This window comes from Geospiza fortis, unplaced genomic scaffold (assembly GCF_000277835.1).
Source record: "Geospiza fortis unplaced genomic scaffold, GeoFor_1.0 scaffold130, whole genome shotgun sequence".
Classification (NCBI taxonomy): Eukaryota; Metazoa; Chordata; class Aves; order Passeriformes; family Thraupidae; genus Geospiza; species Geospiza fortis.
The window spans coordinates 9787094-9809193 of NW_005054300.1; the positions used below are offsets into that span (position 1 = coordinate 9787094).

General features: G+C 40.2%; 1 protein-coding gene across 1 annotated transcript in view; it reads left to right on the forward strand.

The window, feature by feature from the left end:
* The window catches only part of VSTM4 (V-set and transmembrane domain containing 4), a 48612-nt gene extending 33538 nt beyond the window's left edge, over nucleotides 1–15074 (forward strand). Inside the window, exons 6-8 of the mRNA XM_031061677.1 lie at nucleotides 673–785; nucleotides 1619–1680; nucleotides 12484–15074. Of these exons, the coding sequence (XP_030917537.1) occupies nucleotides 673–785; nucleotides 1619–1680; nucleotides 12484–12609 (301 nt within the window). The 3' untranslated portion in view covers nucleotides 12610–15074. The remainder of the gene's footprint in view (nucleotides 1–672; nucleotides 786–1618; nucleotides 1681–12483) is intronic.
* Nucleotides 15075–22100: the final 7026 nt, after the last annotated feature.

Below are 22100 nucleotides of genomic sequence, written 5' to 3' on the forward strand. Positions count from 1 at the left end.
ATAGGAGTCTGTTTACATTATAACTTGTGTTCTTCCCTCATAGCTAAGAGCACCTTTTCAGCACAGATGTCCTGGGGAATGCCTGAGTTAGAGAGTGGAGCACAGCTTCTTGTTTTATATTCCCTGGGCACACTGGCCCCCTTGAGGAAGCCACATTTTTCAGATGTGGGTTTTTGAGCTCCCTGAAGACATGCTGCATGCTCTCCTAGTCCCTCAGCCAGTCTTAGCCCAGACTCTGCATTGAAGATTTTGCTTTTCCATACACTTCCCATGGGAGCTTATGCAGCTGTTGTAATGTGCCTGAGCCTCTGACCCTCGAGGGCAGGTGGGCAGAAGTTCACTCTGGGTGCAGCAGTGGGGTCATACATGCTTTTAAGGAATAGGTGCTATGAAATGGATCTTGCTTAAGCCTGACAGTTTGCATTTTCTATGCCAGGATGAGTGAGACTCTTGGAGTTTCTCAGCCATACCATATGGCTGAAAAAATGCAATTTTTTCCAGAGCATTTCCAACCTCCATAAGAGGTTTTTCATTTTATACCCAGATCACATTCCAGGTTGTGGGGCATGGACTCCCACAAGTGGAAGGTGATGTGTTTGCATGAACTCACAGGGACAAACTTTCCCTCCATTGCCTTCATTTTCCCCTCACTTTTGGGCCTGTGCTTTGCAGTTCAGGGGAGACAGTTACCAGTGTGACAAGCACGTCTCCTCTACAGCCTAAGAAGGTAAAGAAAAAGAAGGAGAAAGAGAAACTGGAGCAGCCACCAGCCATCCCAGCAAAAGGTATGAAAATAGAGGCACAGAAGTATTTCAGATCCTGAGCACAACCATGGAGGGACAGCAGAGTGTGGGATGTCAGGAATCCTGCACTTTGCCACAGTCTCTGCCTGTTCTTGCTCCCATCTGGGGGGGAGGAAATGCCCTGTACCTGCTGTGGGACAGGCTGTCACCTCCCTGCGGCTTTAGCCATCCTGAGATGCTACTCAGTGAGTCCAAGCAGGAGGTCTCAGCTCCCACTAACTAGAGGAGAGAGAGGAACCTCTGCAGCAATATTCACCCTGCTCAAAGAGAAGATTTAAGTTAGGCAAGTTGAAATGTTGGGGGTATTCTGAGGGAAGCCAGCACACTGCACTCTTTACAACTGCCCATGCAGTTTGACTTGGGAAGTCAAGCAAACTGAGCAGATAAAGACCAGCCTTTTGGGGACTTCATTTTCCAAGAGGATTTGCAGCTCCAGGGTCTGTCTCACTTTCTGAGCAACGCTGCCAGTGCTAAGCCAGTGGGAGAAAAGAGGGAAAGGACCTGAAGATTTGCTGTGGGCTAGGTCACAAATGATCAATTCCTGATCGGTTCCCAGGGGGTAAATTGCTCTAATGTTTGCATACAAACTGCATGTCTTGCATATCAGATTCTTTAATCTTACGAATTTTTCTAATTCAAAACATTCATTATGTTTCCTTGTAAAATACCTGAAATATGGTTAAACTCATATATAAGTACATGCATTTGCTTCTAATTTGCTATTAATATGTGATTTATAGATTGCTAATACATATACTGAAAATGAGAGTGAATGATAATAATGTGAAATGATGCCTTAATATTTATTTTTGTAGCTCCAATTGCCAATAATTTGCCAAAGCCCAAACTCTTGAAACCTCAAAGAAAATTGATCCTGGTGAGTAACTTTCTATGACATAATTTTCTGTATATTCTTCTCTCTCAGTACAAATGCTGTAATGTTGCCAGAACTCTAGGTTCAGATATTATCATACAGGTCCTTTTTCTTTAATAATAATTTTTCAAATGATGATTATTGTGGTTCTTTTCATTTTGAGCATTATGTTACACTGGATTATGTTTTCCAGCTTTCTAACAATTGTCATGTCTACAAACTTGGCCTGTCCTTAAGTGAAACCTGCTATTCATTCTCACGTGCTTCTAGCAGCTGGTGTTTTGGAAAAAAATACCAGTTACTGACAGAATCATAAATGTACTGTTCACACTTCTTTTGAGACTTTTCAAGTGAGAAATGGGGAGCCTTATTCTGCACTTCATTGGTGTAAGTCAGAAGTGGCTTGAATTGCCGGAATAAGATGAATATATATAGCTCATACTAAGGAAAAACCCTTCATATGACAGTTTCTCCTGGGTTTCTCAAACAAGTTTCTGTTTGAAAAATACCCTTGCAGATACATGCCAAATCAGATCAGACAAATCAGATGGATGGTGAGTTGTTCCTCTGCTTTTGTAATAAAGCAGTGCCTGGACAAGACATCCAGTGGTAATAGAGTGAGAGTTTTGTACCAACTCATTTCAGATGCCTACAGCTGTTGTGGTCTGCTCTGTTCTCTGTGTAGGCAATAGAAAGAGAGATGAGTTAGAGTCAGAGCCTGATGCTCCTGGTAATTCACACTACTGCTCTGAGTTGCCTTTTGGCAATCCTTTCTTCCTTCTCTGGCAATAGAGATCCCAGAGAGACCAACTTCCTATTTTAGGTGAAGGTGGCTGCCTAAAATTATGCCACTGGAATAACTCAAATGCCATGTGATGGTTTCACTTGCAGGTGAGGCTTAGAACTGGGAGCCTTCCCACCAATTGTCAGTAAATACCTTCTACTTTTTACAGCCCTGGATACCTGGGCATAATGCCAGGTGACTTGAGAACAGCTCAGCTAATACCTGAGGCAATTTTACTGCTGGGGTATGGAGCTCGTTGTTCCTCTACCGTCCTGCTGGGATCACCCCTCAGCCAGGCTCTGCTTTTACAGGTCAGGCTGTGGTACCTCTACTGTCCTGCTGAGATCACCCCTCAGCCAGTCTCTGCTTTTACAGGTCAGGCTGTGGTAGAGGAAGAGGCAGAGTTTTAAAACTCCATGAAAAAGGCCTTATGTTGACATGTGGCAGGCCAAAGCTATGCTAAGAGGACAAAGACACAGATGAGAGCACTTGGCACCCTTTGCTGTGCACCCAGAGTAAATCCCAACACCTGGGCACATCAGTAATCAGGCAGCCTTCAGCCCTCTTAGGAAAACCTTTCACCAGTTAAAGCACTCAGATCCTTCCTGCAGGTCAATAAAGCACATAAACACACTGAACTTGAAGGAAATCTCTTTCCAGATACTTTCTCTTTCTGGAAAAATTCCAAGGATAGCCCTCAAATAGTTGCTCTTCCCTTCCTGCTACACAACACCAGTCAAGGTCCAAACACTTTGGAGGTGAGCAGGAGCAAAGCCTTTTCAAGCAATGAAATCATCTTTGTCTCCCCTAGCACAACTGAGGGTCCCCACACTGCAGGCTGACAGCAAACTCTGTCTTAATGCCTTGCTGTTGGACTTCAGTCAGGGCAGCTGTTTCCATGTGTTGCTCTCTTCCCTTTCCTGTTTCACCTCAGAGGGCACCTGGAGAGATGCAGCAGCCCCCAGACAGTTCACAATCTATGGACATGGGTTAGTTTTAAATTAAAAAGTGATGCAACAAATGCAGACTCACCTAGCAATAAAGTGCATTAAGGGACAAAGTAAACAAAGCCAAAGTCAGTCTGTAAGGCACATTCAGAAGCTGAGCAGGGCACTTCCCAGAGCAGTTTCCCAAGTCTGTTCCTCTTACCTCCTTTTATAACACAGTTGTCTATGTTTTTGTATTCTCAGGAAAAAATAATCCATACTTTCTGCTTTTAAACTACTTTTTTTTTCAGTGAGAAAAATGAAACTAATTGAACTTAAAGAAGTTTAAAGAAAGATAAAAATACAGAAAATACAGAGAAAAAACATATAAAATATATCTAAATGAGACTATTTTTAATTTTAGTAAACTTGTCTCTCTATTTTAATTCTCAAAATATTCTCAGATTTTAAATTTTCCATCTGCTTTGGGGCAAAAAAAATTATCATCATCCTGCCAAATCTCTGCAGGATAAAATAACCTTTTCTTTCCAACTGTAATGATTGCACAGCTGGTGTCTACACTAGGTCTTTTTTCACTGATGGCACACTTACCATGTTATCACTACTGCAAAGACAGACACAAATTGCTGAGTTTCTGGGCTACTTCTACATCTTTCCTGTGCAACTCAAGGAAGAGACTATATTGGGGCACCAGGAGAATACTCTAGAAAACTTAAGCTAACAAGCTAGAGTGTAAAGGAACATTACAAAATAATTCCAGTGTTTTGGGAAATTTTTTGTAATAGCCTAAATACCAGCAAAATTATTTCCAGAGGACATATGCTTTTGGTTTCTTGAAAGATGTTTATAATAAGCTAGAGAATTTCTTTTGTTGTTAACATGCTAGAGTGGGTTGCAGTATAATTTTACAAGAACACAATAACCTGGATAAAATATGGACATAATCTCAATGAAAATTAAAAAAAAAGAGAGAGAGAGAGAGAAAGCCTAATACTTCGTTCAATTGCACAGCTTTGAGTAAAGCCTTTTAAATACTCTGCTTAAGTCATATTGCTTTTGCTTTAGCCAGAAGAACAATTCTATGCTCCCCCTGTTGCAAAAATATTCCCCATCAGTGTCATTCTCTATTAGCATCAATGAGAAATGTGTACAGATCAAAGGAAATAGAGATGCTGAAATGCAAAAAGGGATGTTTTTTATAGCATGCAAGAAGCACAGAGAGTCATTATGAAGAAGAAAATTCTGGGTGCCCACAAACTCTTCTCTCTAAGGGCTGTTCTGCTGTAGCTTTAAGTACTTAGCCCTTTGAGTTGGTAGAGATAAATCTTCTACTTCCTCAACCAAATTTTCTGGTAAGGCTTTCATTGCCTCATAGAGATTGGCTGTCATAGCCCAAGAGTGTCAGTTACAGAACATCATCTGAATGAAATGGCTTTAGTGTCTTCATGAAGGTTTAAACCATCAATCTGAGGAGCTCCTCTGTGATTCACTACAACCAATGGAAAGGGTGCAACTTCAGGTTGGAACAAACCTTCAAACCTTTACTTATGCAAAATTTTTGTTGACTTCATCATTTTCACACTAAATTTTAAGAGGAGGAGTGTCTGCTCAGATAAGACAGGCTGTAGGGAATCTTCTGATTCTGCCACTGACATGTGCACTCTGCTATATCATATAAATATCACACTTTGAAATCAGATATAAATCTCCTGTATTACAAATTATCCCTTGGGCTTAGTTCTTCAGACACATCCATGTAAGTGTCACAGTCCACAAGAGTTGGCTTCTGCTGTTCCTACACTGACCAACACCTTGAGTACCCTCTCTGTTGAATAGAGTATATCTGGTTGTTCCCCAGCACAGAGTACATGTTGTTCCTGTGTGACTTGTGCAGCAGAGTCCTCCCAGTGACCATGGTGCTGAGCTGTTTAAGAGAAGCACACTTCTGCCTTCAGCTCAGACAGCATGGACAGCACTGGTTATTTCAGCATGGACTGGATCACCAGTGGCTCAGGGCTACATGGTTACTGAGATCTGCTTCTGATGATGATGATGATGTAAAAACTACTTGAGAAACAGGAAGGGATTATGGTTATCTAAGGCAGAGGGAAATTTCTAGCAGTCAGTATTTTGCACAACTAGTAGGATTCCTCAGTAGCCTTAACTGTAGGTCCCACTGGCCCTTTCCTTGAGAAAGAAAAGGGAAGTGAAATACATCTGCTCAGTCATTTGTGAATTCTGAAGCTGGGAGCAATCAGGTCTTCCCTTCTACTGGATGATTTTAAACTAAAAGCTGTGCCACCCTCTATGAGAAGAGTTACTTCCTCCACAACATGTAACAATGAGTGACGATTTAAGCTCCCAATTTCTTAAGGCATTATTGATGTCCACAGACTTCCAGTAAGAACATACATATGATATACAAAGGGGTAGTGAACAGTTTTTCCCTTGACCCCTCCTATTCTTTAATAATTCCATTCAGTCCTCATAATTCCTCTCTCTGTAAGATGAATAATTCTTTTTTGTTTTCAGTTTCTCCATAGGATGTGAGATGTCCATAGGACATGAATGTCATTTGCCCATTCAGGTTGACACTTGGAACTCAACATACTCAAAGCTACTGAGTTATGCTTGCTTCCCCATTCAGATTGAAGTTATCTTTACTCCCAAGAAGGAATAATTTGTATAAATACGTAAAATTTCTTGTTGGATCAGTGTCAAGACTTGTGTATTTACAAAATGCCACAGTAGATTATTTTTGTGTGATGACACATTTGGAGTAACAAAAGTGTCACCAGTGAAGTGAAAACTTTTAATTACTTTGCTGGCTTTTTTTGAATGATAAAAAGGAATCAGCCTGATTTCCAGCAATGCTGGTTTAGAATCTAGGAATAACTGCAACTGTAAAAGCAATAGAGCATTAGCAAAGGTGAGGATGCTCTTCCCCCAAAACTCATTCAGTGGGACTTATCAAATCATCTTTGTCTCTGACTCTGTAATCATAACTTCTATGAGATTCAAGAACAAAATTTAGATGCAGTGGTGAATGAGTCTTCACAAATTGTGGTAGATATTGTCCTCAGGGAGCATAGGAAACATTTTATGCTATAGGGAGTAAAAAACAGGCATCTTAATGGGAAAAACCTGCCCTTTTAAACTGATAATGCCACTAAAAGACATAATTACTACTCTCCATATTTTCCAATGTCATATTTGTTAGCTTTAGCACTGAATGTCTCTCTTGATACTTCAGCACTTTTACTGGCCAGTAGATGGATTTCTAGAGGATAAGTAATTTTGCAGATCTAGCTTCAGAACTTCTGCAGAAGTGATTTCTGAAGCTCCTCTGTTACAGGGGAATCTATGGCTTTCTGCTAGCAGACAAGTCACTGACATTGGTAAACACTTGAAACTCTTAAAAAATTTTTTTTTTCTGGTTTCTGAGTTATGGTACAATCTTAATGAGGAAGTCATCCCACTGAAGTTCACAGGATTTGAGCATTAAGTGTATCTGTGGCCCTCAGGAGCACTACTGATTTTAGCACAAGAAAGACCACATATTTTAAAGGGAGGGATTTTCCAATGTAGATTTAAAAACAGGACTGTCAGGTGCTTTTCTCTCTGAAGCTACAGTGAGTTTTCTCCTGCCTGACCCCACTGCCAGCATGTGCTTTCCCCAGTGTCCCTGGTGGCCCAGGCAAGGGCGTTGCAGCCCATCCACCAAACATGCTGGATCTTTGCTTCATCACATCCTCACTTTCACCTCCATCACTGCCCCTTCAGTGATGGCCAGGCTGGCAGCCATATCCCACCCCTCCACAGCTGTAAAAAGCAGATGCTTTGAAAAGGAGCTATGCAGAGGAGATGATGGGCTACCCCTTTTCCCTCAGGCTGCACTCAGCATGCAGTTTCCACCCTTCTGGGCATGCATACAGGGACAGCCAACAATCTCTTCCTGTGGAAACAAGCCCAATCAGTTGGCCTGGGGAGTCCTGTCTCAGCACTTTCTGATGGAGTGTGCTCAGCAGTGACACTGGATGCTCCTGAGCTGTGCCATCTGGACAGTATCTGCATTTTTTCTGTGGAGCTTTTTACCGACTGTGACTACAAAACAGGATGTTTCTCAAACATTAAAGGAAAATAGCCAGAGTCAAGTTTGGCTTTTGCAAGAGAAAGGGAGAGAAAAATAATGGTAGTTCCAGAGTGTGCTAGCTAAGAAGAGCTCCTTCATGGCAGTGGGGCAAAGCTGCTTGCTTGGTGCTGTGGAGTGACCTGGCAAGAAGTGCAGTTCCTAGGGACTGGATCAAACAGACAGCAGGAGCACCCCTTGACTCTGCACCTTTCCCATCTGCACTTCCTGCAGCATCCCTGGGCACCCCATGCCCACCCAACAGCAGACATGGCTGGGCCACAGGTGGCAGTTTGCCATGGACTGGCAATCACACCAGCAAACATCTGCAGAATTGGCAGGGTTTTCTCCTTGCTGACCTAAGCCATTCACTCATGAGTGCAGGGCATGCCGGTGAGGGTGGAGTTTCATTTTCAAGTGTTACTGCAGGAAACCAGAGTGACTAAAAATACTGTGAAACTCTGACTGGAATTTCATAGAATGGCTTTAGAAGGGACCTTAAAGATCATCTAGTTCCAACCCCACTGCCATGTGCACAATTTGGTACATATGCTTGTTAAATCCAGAAAACTCAGAGCCGGAAATTCAGTTTCATCTATAGTTTTTTTTTTCCCTGTGTAGAAGTCTTTCTGTATCATATCTCAAACAAAAACTACATTACTTGTGATTATATAGACGCTGAATTCAAAGAGGAGTGTTTGCAGCAATAGTCTCTAAAATATTTAAGACTGAAATGAACTGTGAAGTCAGGCCTTTTCTGCTTATTTTTGATAGTAAACTAAAAATTCACATTGGGTTTGTCATCTTCATGATAACATGTGTGGTCATGGAACTGAGATTGCAGCAGTCTCTAAGTGCAAGTTGGCATCAGTGGTTTTTCCAGAGAAGTTAAATTTAAGCGGTTATTATTTGCTTGTTTTCTTCATAAGTAATCACAAATTTGGATGAGAATAGTCTTAGTTAAAACTTCCAGAACTTTCAAGTCTGACATTGCTCACAGTAAACATCCTTGAGGCTACAAAGAAACAAAATAGCTAAGCCTGGCAGGAGCAAAATTGACATTCCTGGTAATTATGAAATAAAATTCAGAATAATTTTGATTAAAACTCCAACCCTTCTAGTTAATTTCTAACACATTCATATACTAGACAAACCCAATAAAAACAAAACTATATATACACATACTTTAGTTTCTTTTACATATTCACATGATAGACCTTGCAGATTGCTTAATAAGAAAAATGTTCCTATAAGTGAACTCTTTTGAATAGCTGCCAATGGGAAGCCCTGTGACTGGAATAAACTAAAATTAAACTGGAAGAAACCTGGAAGAGGAATCATTTTGCATTTGCCAGAAGATACACTGGAAAATCATAACTCTTCCTAATTTATATTTTGGCAAAGTGTATGATCCCAAGATGAGAAAACAGACATAGAAGATAAATACTGTATCTAGGAATGCCACATTGGAATAGAATCCTACTTGAAAAAATATTTTCAATATTATTTTAGAACAGTGATGCAATTTTTTATAAAAGGATGTTGTAGCCCTAGAAATCCCAGAATTCCTAGAGGAAGACCCAGGACAGAAAGAGAGGGGTGAATGGCCAGTCATTCATTGTCTCTTCCTCCTCTGCCCTACCCTCCATCCCACCTGTAACACCAGTTATTGAAGTCACACAATTGTTCCAGAAAGGAGGTGGTGGCCCCGTTCCAGGTTAATCCAGCCAAGACAATATCCAATCCTAATGAGAGATGGAATTCTAGAATTAGGGTTTTTTTCCCCTGTCTGCTCAAAAAAGTTGGTTTTGGACAAACAAACCAGCAAAATTAAATTAAACATGTGGTTGATAAATGAAGTGCAGAAGAGTGTATGGAATAAAAACCTGGCTACCACAGGTACTTAAAGTGCTGTTGGCTCCAATGCACTGTTATTACACATCTTTTGCTGAAAACTGTATACCTTTCACAATTTTGAACCTCCTGTGTGTTTCCTCATATTTTCAATCAAATTATTACATACTAGAAATATGCATAAGGGAAATTATTCTACACATTTTATGGTGTGCTGTTGCTTGTAGCAGTAATTGAAGTACCTTTTCCACTTATGAAAGTACTAATTTTATTTGGTTTTATTGCTTTTCTAGATGCAATTATTTATTTAGTGTGTTTTGGCTTTATTAAATTATGTTTACTATAGGAACATCATAAAAATGTATGAAAGCAACACATCAGCCACTACTGCCCAATGACTTATTTTGGGGAATCTAGTGTTATTTTTCATATCCAAACATAATAGAATAAGGTAAGAATAAAGAGATAATCTACACTGGAAAACAATGCAATTTTGAGATAATATAATAAAACACCTGGACAATATGATTTCATAAATCTTACTTCTAAAATTTACATGAGCTGGGCATTAGGGTGGCTATTTTAGGACATGCAGCATTTTCTAAATGGAAACATAGCAAGAAATATGATTAAACAAAGGGGAAAACATATACAGATTTAGCTTGTCCTGAACAACTGGTTCCTACAGAACAATGAAAATATTTCTACCTCAACAGATGTCTGCATCAGACTTAGGAAATGTAGAGTTTTACTCTGGCAGTGACCAACAGCTTTGTTTCAAAAGTTTTATCAGATTCATTTTTAGGAGGCTTTCCACATGCAGTGTATCATTGTGCATTGAAGTGACATTAAAGCTGGCAGCAAAATTCTCAATGCCTTCAAACAGAAACTCAATATGTTGTCATACACTGAAAATAAAACCTTCAGCATTTGTTGGTGGTATTGTGGTGTCCACCCTCAATGTAACTCCTGTACTACATAACTGAACAGATAGGCACATATCATTTGAAATCTCAAAAAGAATCTCTAACTTAACATAAAAGAAAAAAAACCACTAAATGCCTAGAAACTGAGGCTAATACTTTCAGGATAACAAGAAGAGTGTAATATGAAAATTTTTCAGGCATCACAGCAGTTGACCAAGATTTTTTTTCAAGTCTTTAAGCCAAGGCCAGAATAGGAGACATGTCCTTCTAAACATTGTGGTTCAGTTCAGTCCTAATATATTTAACAAAGAAAATGTATGTTTGATTTCTCTTACAGTCAAGATCTGTCTGTATCTACAGGAATTCCTTTTGTCATTACACCAGAGAATTCAGTGAAATGTTCTCTGTTGTCAACAGCAGAGCATTTTATAGCGAATGAGGACCAGAAGTGAGATGAAATAGGGTGGCACATGGAAGTGAGGGAGGTTGGGAAGACACAGTGACCAGTGAACTGCAAAGTGCCAGCCCTGCAGGCAATGCCCTGCAAAGGGCTTGTACTCACATTGCACAGATTGGCTGACTTCAGCAACACCACCTGCAGCAGCACCTGCGCAAATTCTTTAGGATTTGATCTGCAGGGAAGAATTAAGATCAAATTAATGCTGGAAAAGTGTAAACTTTTTCACCCCGATGTAAACAACCTGAAATGCTGAGTGTGAGCAGCTGTCAAGGCAAAAGGAGAGGATTCCAGAGCAGTGCAAAGGATGGGAAGCAGGGGAGCACACAGGGGCTGATTTCAGAGGGTATTAGATGCTTATCTTTTTAGGCAGAAGACAATACAGTACTTATTCAAACACATTTCAAGGAAACAGGAATTGTTTGTATTAAATCAGAAATAAGTAAGCAATGAATGAAATGTGAAACTTTTGGCCTTGGCAAATGTTTACGATTTCTTCCTAACATTTAAGTACTGTGTGGAAAATCTTGGGTTACGAACTTTGAAACTTTATGAACTTTAAAACTTCAGTTTTAAGTTTACAATTGCCATTTCATAGTCTGAGAGATGCAGCCTTTTCATGGTTACTTCTTGTGACTGCAAAAATTTGCATGGCTGAAATGTTTTGGTTTTTTGATTGTCTTCTGCACTTCAACTTGAGGACACCAGTTATTTGGGTAGAACACAGTGCTCAAGAAGATAAAGAACAAATTCTCCAGTTCTTCACTGGCATAGGGCTGTAGAATTTCACCATTTTTCAGGGAGCATAAACCTCAGTCTTCTACAGATGAATTAAAATCCATTTCAATTACTGAAGGTCTCACATACAGTTCTACAGCAACTCTTTTATTTGTTGTTACATTTTCTGAGGTGAATTAGACATGAACAACACACTCCCAACTGTGAGCAAAACACATACAGGAGCACAATACAAGATTTTCCTCCTCTAAGCCACCTGAATCTGGATGAAGCTGCCAATAGCAGTAGGCAGCTTCTGCCACACACATTAAATTTGTTCAGTAAATTTTATTGACCATCTCCCTTAGTTAAATTTTATAGTTTTTAGCCAAATTCAATCATGGTAATACAGCAGACAGTTTTGGTGGAATGGCCTTTGTTCTAAACTCTGAACTCATCTACAGCTTGGCAAAAGTGGTGAAATTCCACTGGAATGGCAGTAATTCTATCCAGTTTTTTCTGCCTTTTGCGTATTTTTAACATTTTTTGGTTCTGTTAAGAAATATACTGAGAGGCTCTGTGAGTGGCTGTGATCAGAAATGTAACTGGTCCAAGGTTTACAGCTGGAAAGCACATCTGGTATATATCTTTAAAATTGTGAAATCTGCAATAAATAAAAATAGGAAATTTAGTGTAAAGGAGGCTGAACATTTTGCTAAAATACGTCTTTCAAATCTGTAATATTTGAATTGTCAAAATATTCTGTTAAATCAGAAGCAAATCTGAAAATCTTACTTAGCTCTGTTTCCTATTTTTAATACTATTTTTAATATTATTTTTATTTCATCTTCTATGAACTAGCTCTAATGCAGAGTAAATTGATTAACAACATAGCAGAATTAGAATAGGTGGGAGAAGAACTATACCCAATGTTATAAAATGTCTTCATTCAGTGGTAACACTATAACGAATTTGTTGGTTCTGTTTTGCAGCCAAAAATCGCAGAGGAGAATTTAACATATGCTGAACTTGAACTGATGAAGCCAATTCAGGAAGCCAAAGGCATTTCCAGTATGACAGTCTACGCACAGATACTCTTTGAGGAGAACAAGCTGTAACAGTCCATGCCTGTATAAATGTCCTTTGTCTGTGTTCTATTTAATTCTTGCTGTGCTGTTTATTTATAAAAATCATAAAAATGTCCTTATTTTTTTATTTCCATCCATGCACTTCTATTTTTCTGTGAGACCTTTAAACACGATGTAGTTGAAAGTAATCATAGAAAAAGCAGCTGGCCAACAAGTGACATCCCAGAGATACCCTTTGTGGTGTTCCATACCTCTGTTGGAAATGGACTGAAGGTCCACCTGGGGCATTTTTAACACCAAGCATTATTCCTTCTTTAATGCTGACTTGATAAATCCAGCTGCCAACGTCAGTATCTTAGCAAGCCTCAGGAGGACAAACAGCAGGATCCATGCCCATCAACCTGCTATTGAAGGAAAAGACCACTGACCAGGAAAATGGCCACTTTAATGCATCTTGCCCCATAGGAAAAATAATAATCCAGTAAAGCTGAGACTTTTTGCTACAGCCAAGGAAAAAGCTTTTTTTCCCTTCTCCAGAAATAGTTAAAAGGGTTTGTGCTCTATGTTTTCAAATTCCCTTTCTAAATGACATTGTCTTAAAAAACTTATGTTACTTTTAGTATGGTGCTTGAAATAAAATATTTCAAAATAATTTGAATGGAACATTTATAGTTAAACCCCCATGATTTAAGGAAGAATATTCATAGCTTGAGAACATCTCAAGGATTTGATTTTTTAAAATTCTGATTGGGAGTAGGAAAAACTTGATAGTGAGTAAAAAACTGAGAGAACCAGGACACTGGTTGGTCTTGGTTTAGTCTGGTATTTCCAAACCTTCAAAAGTTTCCTCCTGTAGCCTGCACTAATGAGCTGCTGATCTAGAGGAAAAAATTACACAGCTGCTCTTTCGATATGGAACAGACTCTGTAAAGCCCTGCTGACTTTGGAGTTATTTCTTTCGAAAGAGCAGGGCTCAGGAGATAGGGAAATGAGCCTAATGTCAGGACACAAAATAACATTCCTCTTTCCTTACCTCTTGATAACTGAGAAGACATTCTTCCTTTTCCTTTGATACACTTTCATGGAAAAGGAGCCATTCTGTGCCATCCTGGGCATTTCAGTCATGAAGAGTAGCTGGACTGACATTTTCAAGCTCGTGTATCTTCAGTGTCTAAATGTTCCCAAAGCTGAGTGATAATTCCAATACCTAACATCTTTCAGCTCTTGGGAGGCTTTAACCCTTGAGTAACTGTGCAGTTCATGAAGATGTAGAAGCTTGGGCTCTTTAGGTCACCATCAGGTGATGGAGAGCTGATACTTGGCACGTGCCTTGTCTTCTCCAGGTCTGTGAGGGAGCCCCATGACAGGCACTCATTCAGCAGTATTTGATGTGGATTTTGGAGTAGCATTCCGTGGGTTCTGGAGTTATAACTAAGATGGCCCAAGCTACTTCTTCCTTTACAGGTCACACCCCTTTAGAGATAGAGCAGCTTCTCACCCGGGCTCAGAGCACAGCTGGGAATCACCGCAGGAACACTCGTGCCCTTGTTCCTGCTACATGGGAGTGCAGGAGAGGAGGGTGGCAGGACAATCAAGGATGGGGACAGGCATCCAAGGGCACCCATGTGACAGAGCACATCGCTGCCTTTTGGAGGGGTTCACCAGAATAAGCGGGTCTGTGTAAACTGCTTTTTAACTTTTTTGAACAGTGGTAGAGATTAGGCAGCACACATAATCTGCTATTGTCTAGCCAGGATCTGTAAATATAAAATGCAGTCATCTTCTTCCACATTGTATAAAAATCTTTTCTATAAAAAGGAATTTAAGAAAAGCTTATCAGGCTGACCATTATGTACAGTACTAATTCCAATTCTATTCCTTCATCAAAATAGTTCTTTCCAAACTAAGGCCAGCTTTCATCAATAGATTTGTTAGTAATTGTTTGCATTTTTAATGTTTGCATTTGTGAGCTGTCAAAAATTATGTTTGTTTCACCTTTGCATTATTCCAGGATTTAATCACCCACCCAAAGGGCATGGTATCTTTCCTTGTTCTCTCATTCCAGTTAACACAGCAGTCAACTCATTGACCAAAACCAAACTGGTGCTAATGAGTGATTCAACATTCAGGGATCAATTTTGGAACATCCTAACTGGCTATTCAGAGAGGACATCTGTAATGCAGACAGCTGTCCAAAAGGCCTTAGAAAAATATAGAATTTATTAGTTGCTACTTTGGAATTTAAAATCCTAACACATTAATGATTTGACCACTTAGCTGTGAAAACTTTCAGGTTTGGTTAGAAACATTTCTTTTGCATAGAGCTGGCCATTGTGCCCATTGTTCAGAAGAATCCTCTACTGCATATTTATGCCCAGCATGTTGATGAATACCATTCTTTATGTATTAATATCCTATATATTCTTGTTTGTGTTTGATATCTAATTCCCCAAAATAATAGTTAATTGAACTGAATAAATTACCTTTTTTTGTAAGATTTGTTGTCTTAGTCTCTCTGTAGGATTTATTGCTTCCTAGAGAGGCGTATTGCATCCTAGGTTGAAGGACATGTGCTTGTCTCTTACACATCATTTAGAAAGTCACAGTATTTAGAATTGAATTCTTCATTCTGCAGGGAATTCCAGCTTTTTAAAATGTTTTCTATTTGGAGCTGATTTCAGATGGCAGCAGAATCCCAAAAAGCAACAGACCAGTTGAGTGAAACAAGGCTAGAAATATTACTCGGGAGAACACCCATCTTCCCAAGAAGACATTTCCTCTATCTTTTCTTAAGCAATGTCCACCTAGATTTAATAATGCCAAAGCATATCTCTGGGGAAAGGAAAAATACCATCTTGCAATGAATTGCATATCTGTAAGTGCCAATGCAGCCCAGTGAAAGACTGCAGAGAAGAAAATTTCATTGAGTGTAATATGCTTTAGTGTGAGAAATGCAGAATAAATGGATTTAGCTTCTTTTAAGAGGAATTGAAAGGCCAAATTAATCCCTGGCCTAACTCTCTCTGGCTTTAGCAGAATAGCAGCAGAGCTGAAGGTGGCCCACAGGTCTTTTATAACAGGAGTTCCTATGAAGACTCTTAGTACCTTATTAAGCCGCAGTTGGAGTCTGTTGAGTCACACTATTTTGGTTACTCCTTCTGTTTTCATTGGTGAGATATGGCTTTGGGCTGAAATCTTAACAAATACAGCTCTATTAGCTTCACACCAATTTAATACCAGATGGTTAAATGTTAATGTACTGCACCCTATAGCTTTAAATAGAATTAGGTATGTTTACAGCTTTGGTTAAATGCACCTTGTTCCTCCACATTAAATTTTACTACTAGAATTCTCCATCAGCAAATAGGAGTAAATCATATTAGTGTCGCAGGCTGTGTGGGGGTTGAACCTGCAGCCCAAGGAAAAGGTATTTTATTACTCTTTATTACAAATTTCTAATTGGTAGGTGTGGTCAGCATGTCATTGTCTCTGCAATTGCAAGCAAATTATTTGTTTTAGTATAACTGCAATGTAATTGTGGGGTTCTCTTCATTAAAAAGTTCAATAAACTTGGGTCCTTAGCCAAGGTTTGGCCAGGTGCTGCTGGCAAAGAAGGACTCAGACCAGAAAAGATTGCATTTACTGTTTAATTTGTAGGTTAAATTCTGCTTTTAGAGGACTTCTTCAACACACCCTGGGTGAGTGGCATCCAGGTTCCAAGATCCTTTTTGGCTTCAGTCTAACCTGCTAGGGTAAAAGATAAAATTCCTAAATTTTGCTGCATAATAACTGGTCATCTGAGTTTTCTGCGTTGATGTGAAATGTACTCATTCCATGTGCTTTGTTTCACCAGCAAGTTTGATGCCATTTTGCTGCCTTGGTTGGGCTGATCAAAAGACTGCATGTCAGTGGAGGGCTCTTGCCCAGCAATAGGCATTTCAGGAATCCTCCCTGTCTTGGCGCCTTGTTGTGTCTCCCTTGTTCCTTACCAGCATTGCTGGGTTGTTTCCAATCACTGAGCAGCTTTACACATCTCTTTCCCCTGAACTAGTCCTGTGGGGCTGAAGCTGGAGAGTTAGGCCAGGGATTAATTTGGCCTTGCAGTTCTTCTTAAAAAGAGCTAGATCCATTTATTCCGCACTTCTCACACTAAAGCATATTATACTTGGTGAAATTTTCTTCTCTGTAATCTTGCAGTGGGTTGCTTTGGTTCTTATAGGTGTGTAATTAATTACAAGATGATGATCTTCTTTCTCCAATGATGTGACCTGACCTTATTATATCAAGGTGGACATTGCATAGGAAAAGTCAATCATGGGCTAAGTGCTCAGGTCAGAGGAAGGTCAACAATTTTGCTATTCAGCTGTTACGTGGCACCTTTTCATCTTAAAGGGTCCTGCTTTGCAAATACACTCTGCTCTCAGAGGAAAACATGCCCTTCAAAACCCTCAGACAAACATAGCTATGCTCACTTCTACCTCTACTCCCTCCTTGCTTGCTCTCAAAGAACAACCAGAGGATAGAAGAGGAGCTAACACAGAAGCCAAAATTAGTAAATCACCATGCACATGATTACAGCAAATGGCAAAGGCCGCTCCTATGCATCACTATAAAAAATAACACTAATTGGGATGCTTTGCAATTTCCTGTACAACCCATAATTAGGTTAGATAAGAAACTAGCAGTGTCTAAGTGCTATAAATGTCTAAATTAAGTTATTTTGAAAGTGCTTGGCACTTTGACATTTGAGAGTTCAGAGTAATTGGGGTATTGAAATAAAATTGCTTCTGTTATTTAAAAGGTCGTTATCTTCTTCGGGTAGATATATAAGGACTATTTTCTACTCTACTGAGCTGGTCTATTTGGTTCAATTAGACCTGCTTCAGTAGATTTCTAGTGGGCTTCCTCCCACTTATCACAGCCCCAGCACTGGCACAGAGAAGGGCCTGTAAATATACAGCCCAGCTATGGAGTATATATTCAGCTCATAATCAGGCTCTGAAGAGCCCCAAGCTCCCCCCATGAACACGACAGGCTGCTACACAACAAGGTGGAAAATGAGTCCTGGCACAACAAAAGTCAACAAATGCTGGCTGAAGCCAGCCCGCCAGGCAGACAAAGGCTTTGGAGCAAATCAGGATTTCACCTTCCCAACCAAATAATCCCATAGTCTGGCAGCAGCTCTGGTTATTTCCATAACTACTGGAATTCCTTGTTTATGAGATCCACAGCCCCACTGTCACAAAAAGCCTTTTCCTTGCTTACTAGATCTGGTACTCTGCAACTGTGTCAGTCAAAGGTGGGAATTTAAATGGCTGCACCTTGACTGCATTTGATTTTGGTCAGTCCAGCAGTGTCAGTAAAATAAGGAGGAAAAGCATTGGCCAAGGAGACAATTTACCACCACTTCTCCTGGAGATGCCACAGCTAGGGGATGGTAGGGGATGGGCTGAGCACTGGAGGGGCCAAATAGCACTCTCACCCCTGTGGCTCACTTCATGTGCTCCCCCTCAGGAGAGCAGAACATCCCATCAAAACTGGAGTAGATATGGGAACAGGAGAATTTGTTGTCTCTCTTGGCCAGAGAACATATGTGCAAGGGAGAAACAAACTCCTGTGAGCCTCGTGTCCAAACTGAACAAGGAGACAATTTCTGACCTAAACAAGGAAAGTTCCCATGCTGCTTCTACCCCCATGACTGCTCTACACCAAAGTCTCCTCATGCATAGAGTTGCAACACCCGAATATGAAACACGTCAAGTGATTGCTGGACAGAGGCACCACTGTCCCTATCAGAAGGGCTACATTTGCTCAAAACTCATTACAGCAAATCTTATGGTCGCTAGTATTCCAAGGTACTGCTGAAGGCTGCCTGGTTCTGGGTACCACATCTCTATAGGACACTTAATCCTAGTGAAGGGAACAAGGGTGAACCCTTTCAGATGAGCCCTTTAAAAAATTTAATGTGGCAAATTTTCATAAACCTCCTGATGCTTGGGAAGATCTCTGATGACAGTCTGTCAGGAAAAATGTATAGAGAGGGTTGGCAATCCTCCACAGGAATTACACCAGCCTGTGCCCTCTCACACCCCCCCATCAGCCTGGGTGACTTCAATGACAATAATTGACATGCACACATCTGAACAGTGACACCAATAATGCAACAACTGATCCCTGAGTTGGGAAGAGTAGCACATAGCGACAACTACAGGGAAAACTTCCCTGTGGGAATTATAGATTGCCTTGCATAGATTTCTCAAAAAAAGTAAATTCTCTTTTTTGAGGATGCAAAGGCCTTGCTGTGCACAGGCAAATATTGCCTCACAAATGTTAACTAGCCTGAAGAATGCTAGAGATCAGACTCTACTTAATGCTCAGTGTAACACTTATAAGAGTTCTGTTGCTGAAAAAGGAAGCAAGATAGCCAGTGTAATAACCAAATAAGTGTAATTAAGGCATTTGAGGGTTTATGGTACTCAATTAGATTAAACTAGTTTTTAAAGTCGTAAATGTTCGGCTGTTCCACATTTCTCTTCTTCATTTCCCTATAGGGCAGAGTTAAAACTTATTTCTGCATTTCTTATCCTAATGGCAGTGGATTTCTTCTAAGGATAATTCTAACCCTGAGCTACTTGCCCCTTGCAAAAGTGGATTCTGAGATAATTATAACAGTCTGTTGATGTTCACACTGTTCTGCTTACAGTAACAATGGAGTCGTGCTAAAAGTATTTGCTGTGGAATTGCTAGACTTCATTTTTCAAGCATATTCTAGATCTGCTACCTCTACATCCCAAGAATGTGTCACATTAGGATTCACAGTTCACAGCACTGCTGCCCCTGACCTAGCACCAAGCCTTTTCTATGTACCAGTCAAAGCCACCTCCGCATCCAGAGCTGATGGAATGTCCTGGACATTTTCATGGACATTCACAATTTACCAAATACACCGGAGACCAAAACAAATATTAAAACAGGTGATTGCAAGAGGGGTGGTTAGAGGTGGTATCCTTCAACCACTTATCACAAATTTTGAGCAAAACCTTCTTGTCCCAGAGACTTACCTGTAGAAAAATTACCTGGTAGCACTCTACCCCTGTCACACACACAGGCTGTATCAGGCCTAGAAAATTTGGTGACTGCAGCATGCTGACATTTGTGCCTTAACTCTGCAATCTGAGTCATGCTTTTGGTACTGACAGTATGTGTTTCTTCCCATGATTTATGTCATTGGGGAAAAATTCTCTGGAGGTAGAGAAGAACCCAAAATTTTTTCAACCAAGCATTGTTGTACAGCAAATCATTCCTAATGAGAACTTCTACCAGGACGAAATTGAAACCCACTTCTATTCATCTGCCTTTTGTATTCTCCCAAATTACAGCTCCTTGAAGATGAGGAGAAGCTTGACTTGGGAAAACATTTAACGTGCTGACTTCCATTCACACATGTACACTCTGGACCTGTTCTCTGTGATTCAAAACAGATGCTGCTGAAGTAACTACTGAAGATTTAAGAGAACTGATGTTAGGCACAAGGAGCTGAGTCTGTCAAATCCATGCATGGCCAGCCTACAGCTGGGCTCTTACCCCAAACAAAGGCAGGTTGATGTTTAGAGTATTGGAGGCATTCGTGCAGCTGCCCAGGCTTCACAGTGAGTGCCACTGCCAGCTCTAGAACAGGAAGCATCTGCTCTTGGCAAACACAGGCTGCATGGAAAGGCTGAAGGAGGAGGCAATTTGCAAGCTATTCAAGATGCTTACCAGGTAAATGAAAACACAGGTAGTGACCTTTGTTTCACAGCTCCTAATCACCTTTACCATGGTTCAGTAAAGCTGTATTTGCAGTTGACAGGAATCCAAGTCTTGCTGTCCATGTATCCAAATCTCAGTTTATTTCTAAGGAATGTGCAGAAGGAAGAAGAAAGAAGTAGTATAATTTTGTTGACAATTGACCTTTACCCAGTTCCTTGGGAGAAATAAAGTTAGGCTCAGTTCACCTTTGCTCCATATTTTGATTTAAATATTGGTGGGTCCTGGCCTGTGTTCAGCGTCGGTTTCCCTGAGCAGAAAGACTTTTGACTCATCAAGTCATGCACGTGGAGGTCAGAAGGAAGACCAGACACGTTATCTGTGTGTAGACATAATGCAGACTTCCTTGTATGTCTGCATCATGAGTTTACATCTAATTACTGCACTTTCCACAGGCAATTACCTCACTCACTGTGGAGATCAGGCCAATCCGGGGGGGCTGTAGTGGGGACATGTCTCAGCACTCTGTAGGGAAGGAGGCTGTTTGCTACAGGAGGATTTGCTCATTCAGCAACGTAATTCAAAGGAAGAGTCATTAGCTAAACAGTGTCCCATAGGAAGAAGAAAGTTGATCATGTAATTAAAAGAAGATAGGTAAAAACCTGTGTTCTGCTCCAGATTCCTCCTGATGATGCTAGCAAGTCTCTAGCACCAAGATTTTGGCATACAGCAGCTCCTCATCTGCAGCACACATGGGGCTTCATTCCTGTTGTGCTATCCAGTCCCTGTGCACTGGAAATCAGGGAACTGTCTGCTCAAGGATGTGTTTGGTGGTATGAACAAAATGCCCATAATGTCCTTCATGTTCTTCCTGGCACATCTCTGACCAAATCTGTGAGTTCAGGACGCTGCTCTGCCTGTGGGGCTGCTCAGCCCTTCTGCATGAGAGGTATAAGGTATTCAATCTCTTCACCAGGTCAAGGAGGAGCAGAAGGGAGAGGGAGTTATCAATTTAGCTCCTTTCAATTATGCTAAAATGTTAAAGAGGCTGATTTTTCACTGTTTTTCCATCCCCACTAGGGACACAAATGGCACTTGAATTTATTACACTATAGTCTCAGCCTTCATTTACTACAAATACTCACTTTTACCATAAAGGGAGATTGTGGAGGTAAATCCTGAAAGATGTCCAATATACTGAACTTCCAGAGAGTATAAAGGCAATGTTAGAAAGAAGACAGAAAAGAAGGAAAATTAATGAATATGTTGACCAGCCATGTCAGCTCTTTCTCCTCACTGATTCCATACATTTTGCCTGCCTTATTATAAAGAAAAAGTCAGAGATAGGAAACATTGCACCATAACACATATTCACAGTGGGGCTGGATAAAGGCACCAGCATCAGGCTGGGAATTCCAAACCTCACTTTGCAAACAAAATAGCTTTTCAAAAGGCATGCATACATTTTTATGCAAATTCAGGGAGAGGGGAAGAGTAAGAATGGAGATATTAATATTCTTGCATGTCAGTGAAGAACAAAATTACTGGGACATACTCATTTACCTGTTTGAAGCCCAAGTATTTTTTATCTCATTATATTAAAAATACAATATGTTATTATTAAGCTACACTGCTCTTTGGCATAATCAAGGCAGTTTTATTTGCTAAATAATATTTGTGAAATACAATGTATTATGTCAAATTCAGTATCTAAAATAACATTTTAAATACAAAAGTTTTCCCAAGACACTACAAAAATCTCATTGTCTATGTGC